The sequence below is a fragment of the Condylura cristata genome, unplaced genomic scaffold (genome assembly GCF_000260355.1).
Source record: "Condylura cristata isolate star-nosed mole 26May11 unplaced genomic scaffold, ConCri1.0 scaffold00028, whole genome shotgun sequence".
Taxonomy (NCBI): Eukaryota; Metazoa; Chordata; class Mammalia; order Eulipotyphla; family Talpidae; genus Condylura; species Condylura cristata.
Window position 1 is genome coordinate 11,477,675 of NW_004567129.1, and position 6,526 is coordinate 11,484,200.

The 6,526-nt window shown below is 54.8% G+C and overlaps 1 protein-coding gene across 1 annotated transcript; it reads left to right on the forward strand.

Moving 5' to 3' along the window:
* Positions 1 to 295: 295 nt before the first annotated feature.
* LOC101625737 (chymotrypsinogen B2-like) lies at positions 296 to 4,240 on the forward strand. The gene is made up of 8 exons (XM_004690180.1): positions 296 to 347; positions 1,982 to 2,085; positions 2,197 to 2,276; positions 2,350 to 2,428; positions 2,622 to 2,802; positions 3,551 to 3,684; positions 3,726 to 3,836; positions 4,079 to 4,240. Exons 1-8 carry the CDS (start codon positions 296 to 298, stop codon positions 4,238 to 4,240), a joined length of 903 nt encoding a protein of 300 aa, XP_004690237.1.
* Positions 4,241 to 6,526: the final 2,286 nt, after the last annotated feature.

Consider the following 6,526-nt stretch of genomic DNA (forward strand, 5'->3'; position numbering starts at 1 on the left):
CCCCTTAGATGAGTCTTTGTGAGCACCTGCTGGTCCATGATGGTGCCAGGGCCTGCGGGGCCCACAGCTGGGAGCTTACCCTGGGGTTCCAAGGTTGCTGGGTGAAGTTGAGCAAGGTGGATGCCCTTTACCCTGGTGCTGGGGTGACTGGGGCTGAGCTTGCACAGGACAAATTTAACCAATGGGAGTGAGGCCTCAGGTCAGGGAAGACTGGGGAGTGGGCAGGACCTCTGGTTCCCAGTCAATGTAAAGGGAGCCCCCTGGCAGGCAGCACACACTTCCCTGACTGCTCATCATGGCCTTCGTCTGTCTCCTTTCCTGCCTCACCCTCATCGGGCTCTCTGTAGGTGAGTGTTGGGGTCTGAGGCATTAGCCAGGCCTGGGAGGAGAGTGGGGAAGGCCTTGATATGGTAGCAGCTCTCACATCAGGCCCCACTTGGAGAATGGGGGTTTTCCAAGGGGTGAGGCCTTGTGTTTAACCAAGGGAAGTTTTGAACCCCTCACCTGACCCCATAACTTCAGAGCAGACAGGCAGTGACTTTGCAGGAGGAGAGTAGACTTTGGGGACTTTCTCAGCTCTCACAACTATAGCAGGTGTGGAGCAGAATGTCAGGGACTCAGAGGACAGAGAGAGTAAGTTGCTCAGCTTTTAGTCAGAGGGTCGGTAAGGATGGCCCCAGGTGACCATCAGAATCACTTCTCTCAGAGAATTTGTTTAATGGCTGAGAGTTTAGTTTCTAGTTTCCAAAAAAAGAGAAACAAACGTGGAAAAACTCGTACTGTGTTAATGTACACACCAGGAATTTCCTGATATTTAGCAAATATTAGCATTCCAGATTTCCAGTATGATTTTGGTGGGTTTTTAAAATGATTTTTTGACCCCCCACACCAGGTTCAGCAGCCCCCTACGCCCTCCCCTCCCCTGGAAGGGGCCTCTGCTGAGTCCCTGCCTGTCACTCTGTGCAGGCTTCACACAATCACCCCGTGGGGCTCACCCAGAACAGCGGGCTCCGTGGGGGAGCCCCTCCCTGTATTCCCTCCCTGTGCCTGTCATAGCCGCTGTCCCCACTGCGGTGAGACCTCAGGTCCCTCCCTGCACAGGGACCAGCCCCCTGCATTCCTGGGACGCGCCTGCAGGGGGCGCCGCTCACAGCTCCTGCTGGTGGTTTTCTGTTCTTTTAAGAATAGATGAGGAAAAAGACATGTTTGGAGTCACCAGCTTGAGATTGTGAACTGGCCATGTCCCTGGCCCCAGGGGCAGGGGCTGTCTGCAGCAAGGCCTGGGAGACCAGTGTGCAGCCTGGCTGATGGAAGGGGCTGGTCCTGTCCCCTCTTCCTCTGGCCAAGTCCTGGGACCTGCTGAGATTCCTGTGTCCTGACCCAGTAAATGTGTCCTGGACATGTCAAGGGCCCTGTGTGTCCTCCCTGTTCTGGACAATCCTATTCCTTTATTTCATTCCCTTCTCGTGTCTCCCGAAGGTGGTGTCCTATCTTATTACAATATTAAGAAATTACACTTCCAGGCAGTATATCCAGCAATGTAAATGGTAGAGGTCACCTTCTACCAGGATATTGTTAGAGAGCGTGAGACTTCACGTGGCCTTGTGTCTCACTATTTTTAATTCTTTACCTTCCGGTAACAGCTTTGTAAGTTTAAGCATGTGAGTTGCAGGGTTTGTTCCCCATTTCCTGAAGAAAATGAGTGTGGGAGAGTGAGAGGGGGCTGAGGATCCAGCAGGGATACTGGGAAGTCTAAGGGATTCCTCAGCCTGAGTTTGCTCCTCTGGCCAGGGGGACCTGGATGGAACCGCCTGTCCCTCTGCATCCCTGGGGGTGACAGGCCAGCAGGCAGGGGTGTTTCTTCCAGTCTAGGTGCTGGGTGCCAGGAGGGAGTGTGGGTGGTGCTGTGCTGGCTGAGGGTACAACGAGGGCTGGGTTAATAACTGCACCTCCTCTTTCTCCCCTCTCCCTGTGACCCCAGGCTCTGGGGCCCCTGCCAGTGACTCAGAGCTGAGTATTACACCCAGGATCATCAATGGGAAGGACGCTCGTCCTGGTGACTGGCCTTGGCACGTGTCTCTGCTGGTAAGCATGGTCTGATTTGAGTGAATCATGATGGGTTACAGTCTAATTAGTACTGAACCCAAATAGTTGTGAACAAAGTCCTGTCAGTTATACTTTCTCTTCCTCCTACAGTCATCCAGCGGTAACAACAAGTGTGGGGGCTCCCTGATCGACAGGTTCTGGGTGATCACTGCTGCCCACTGCAATATCACGTGAGGTTCAGAAAGGCCTACGCAAGGGAGGGTGTTGGTCTCCCCCTCAGTGCTTACCGCCTTCTCCTTCTAGGACCTCTGACCGAGTTATGACTGGGATGTTTGATTTAAACGGCTCTTATGCTAACGTTGAATTTCTGAGGATTGCCCAGGTATTTCAGAGCCAGTGATGGGCCAGGAGGGCAGAATCGGGTTTGAGGTGACCAGCGGAGAACACCCTTCCGCTGGGGAGACGAGAGCCACAGACGGCCTCAGTTCTTCCCATGGTTTTCCTGCATCTGAGTTCCCTGATCGGGCTTTCCATTACTCACATTCTCCCCTCTTCATCCCTGTCTTTCCCCACAGGTTTTCACACACCCCTTTTTCAACTTGACCACTGTCTACAGTGACATCGCCCTGCTGAAACTCGACACGCCTGCTCGTTTCCATCAATCAGTGTCCCCTGTTACTCTACCCAGTTTTCATGGCTTCTTCCTTCCTGGAACCCGGTGCAAAATTGTGGGCCTGGGTTACCTTTACCCCAATAGTGAGTGACCATGGTTTTGCCTCTCAGAACATAGAACAGTTGGTCAGACCTGAGGGCTCTGCTTTCTGGGCTTGCCTGAACTTGAGAGTGTCCGAGCTGTGTCTGAATCTCAACAACCGCCTCTTACTGACAACCTAGGGAACCCCAGGGCCGGAGGTCAGGATGTCCTTGACCTGTCAGGTTCTGCAGCCACAGCCCATTCTCAGAGGGCCCTGCCCCACTCACCCTGCTGTCCAGCTTCGGGTCCAGCCAACATGACTGGGGTGGTCAGATGCATCCAGCCCTGGCTGGTGTCCCCGCCTGGGGCCTCCCTGGTGACTGTGCTCCTGGAGCCCTGACTGCCAGTCCCCTGCCTTGTCCCCTGGGCTAGGCCCCTTCTTGGCCAGCATAGAGCAGTCAGGCAGGGGCAGCAGAGAAGGCCGCTCCTGTCAGCACTGTAGTGGCATGTCCATTCAGGAGGAGGCAAGTTCCCTTCTTGAGGGAAGCATTGCCCTGGTGCCAACCCTGGTCCAGGTAGGCTGAGGCCACCCCAGGTTGTGCAGGAAGGGCTGTTTCTTCTCTGAGCTTGGAGCAAAGTCAGCCTGACCCAGGCTGGGACCCGAAGGCCCTTGGAGGTTCTAAGGACTACAGAGTGCCGGGCTGGTCATGACTCAGAGAGGGCGACATGGCCTCGACGTGAGCTCTCTGGCCCACCACGAGGATGGGCTAGGGATGAGGGCCCTGGCCCACACTGGTCCTCTGTTAACAGGCAGGGTTCGGCCTAATAAGCTGCAGGAAGCCACTGTTCCTCTGCATTCAGTGGCCACGTGCAGGAAGTTCTGGCCCAACTTCAGTGGCTACGCCATGGTCTGTGCGGGGTTCAGACGTGTCAGCTTCTACATTGTAAGTACTGCTCTGATCTAGCCCTCACTCTGTCCTCCCAGGAGGCTGATGGGAGCCTCCTGGCCCCAGACTCCGGCGCCCTTGTTCCTGGGAGTGTGTCCTGGGATAAGGCACCACCAAAGACCAACATTGCAGATAATGTGTCTGCTAGGGTAGGGGGAGCCTCCCAAATGGCTTTACTGGCAGGGAGACCCCCTTTTTCCAGACCCCAGGAACCCCTCTGTCTTCCCCTCCCACCATCACATTTGTACAGAGAGGGGCCTCCTCTGAAGTGGAGTTTCTCTGGCTGGGATTCTGGCCCACCCTGGAATTTTGCCACTCATGACAGGTCCGGTGGGGTTCTCAATGTTCTGAAGTCCTGTCAGTGTGCAGACAGGTCCTTCTATTCCCACAGGGCGACTCTGGTGGCTCGCTGGTCTGCCGCAAGAATAGAAAATGGACCCTGGTGGGCGTCTTGTCCTTTTTTGGTAAATACAACCCTACCGAGATTCCCTTTGTGGCCACTCGTGTCTCGAAGTTCAGACCCTGGATCGACGACATAATGTCTCACAACTGAGCCCAGATGCTACCACGGCAGCGCCCTTTATTCCCAATAAAAGCCCCTGTACAGAGCCCTGACTGCCTGTGTCTGTGACTGGGGAGGTGGCTGCAGTGCCCCTGCCCCCCACCAGGGGGCGGCGTGCCCCTCCCTTTCCAGCTAAGAGCCCAGAGCCCCTGTTTGTCAGGAGCTGAGGCCTTTGGGTCTGGGCCTCCCTGCTCAGGGGGTGCTGGGGAGAGTCCAGGCCACCTGCTGAAGCCACAGTTTTCACCATGGTATCTGTCTCTTGGGCAGTTGGGTTAATCGTGGGAGCTTGTGGAAGACAGGAGTGCCCCAGGCCAGGCCATGAATCCTCCCAGCAGGTGGGTCTGAGACCTGAGTCCTCCCAGCAGGTCTGTCCCTCCTCCCATGCGCAGGAACCTTTCTCTCTATAACACCCTGCACAGCCCTGACCAGATCATCCATGCAGTCTCCACCCTCCCCAGCTTATCGTGGGTCCTGCACAACACTCTATATTGAGAACTGGGAAGCTCCAGATCCTAAGACTGGCACCACTGCGCTCTGAGGTCCCCCTGTGTCCTTTGCTTCCCTGTGACCGGCAGCTGGATGTGAGACCTGATGAGGCTCCTGCTGAGTCCACAGCAGGCTGCAGGAGCCGGCTCCTGCCTGGGGGTGCAGGGCTGGTCTCTGTGGGCATCACAGGCCTCAGGCCCGGTGGATACAGAGGGGTTGGACTTAGAATAATACACCTTAGTGATCTGTGGCTTTATCCAGTTGTTTGTATTTGAGTTCGGTTATTCTCATTATCATCACTATATAGCTCATGACATCTTGTGCAATTATTTTGCTCTCCCATGTCTAAATGGAGCCCTCCCTTCCCCAGAGCGCCCTGACATGTATCTCCCTTACCCCCTGCATCTGGCTGGCTAAGGCCCTGTGTGCTGCGGTCAGCGGGTCCTGGATGGAGTCCGTGTGTGTGGCCCAAGGGACGCCAGACTCCTCTGCGGCTTCGCAGGAGAGCTCAGGGGTCCTGTCATTGTTCACTGGTTATATATTTCTTTGGGGAAAATATTCAACAAGTATATTCACAATTTTCCAGTTATGTTTCCCTTTCTCTTGCTGAATTTTAGAGACTCTTTCTCCATCTGCATTCCTAGCCCTCATGAAAAGATGTTCTGGAAGTATTTTCTTCCTTTGTTCTCTATAGGATTCTTCCACTGACTGCCTCTGTAGATGTTCATAAATTTTAAATGTTGATGTGTCCATGTCATTTTCTTTCTGTTACTTATTCTTTTGGGGTCATATAGAACGTTGATCAATGTTGTTTTCCATGTCGAGATTGGGGTGGGTGGTACAGACATGCGAAGCTTTTGCAGTCATCATAGAACGCCCTGCCCACCCAGACAGACAGGTGTCCTGGGCCACAGGACAGGGGCAGACACCCTGTGGGGGCAGGAGCCCAGGAGGACAGGGACACCCCCCACCCCGACATCCGCACCTCTCCCTGCCAGCCCATCCCTCTGGGCGGGATCCATGGATGTGGAGAAATTTTTTCTACTTTAGTCCCAGTTTTCTTTCTCATGTTTTCATAATTCATTGCTTTTAGGTAAGAATGACTAACTGCACTGAACAGGTTTTAGGGCTGTAGGGTCCCCCCTCCTTAGATGAGTATCACCTAAGTACACTGCCATCACAACTGTACTACACTTTTCTACTCTCCACTGGAGTCCTCTGCCCAGTTCCCCACTGCTCATCGCAAAGTAACCTCTTTTCTCTAATAAGATTTCAGAGTTTGTCGTGGTTGGTTTGAATCTCTGCACTCAGTGCCCTCTGAGACCCGGAGCCCAGAGCCCAGGAACACACACACACACACACACACACACACACACACACACGTCTATTTGTCTATTTGTCCCCAGGTCTCACAGCCCTTTCTCCAACCTCAGTCCAGCCTCACTTCAGTCATGAGGTTTCCATAGTTTGCTGAGTCGGTTTGGGTCTCCCCACGCAGTGTCCCTGTGTCTCTGTGAAGTTCTGTGGGGGCAGACGAGGGCCCAGGCTCCCGTGGTCTGGCTGGGTCTGCAGCGTCCACTGTCCTGGGAGCGCATCCTACACACAGGGGAGAGGCCAGAGGCGCCAGGGCCTGAGCCCAGGATGTGAGGGGAGCCAGATCCCAAGCTCATCACTGCACCTGCTCAGGCCTGGACCCACCCAGAGCCCCAGAGGATGGGGATGTGGGGGTCTCCCTGTCACCCTGGGCTCCTGCCCCCACAGGGTGTCTGCCCCGTCCTGTGGCCCAGGGCA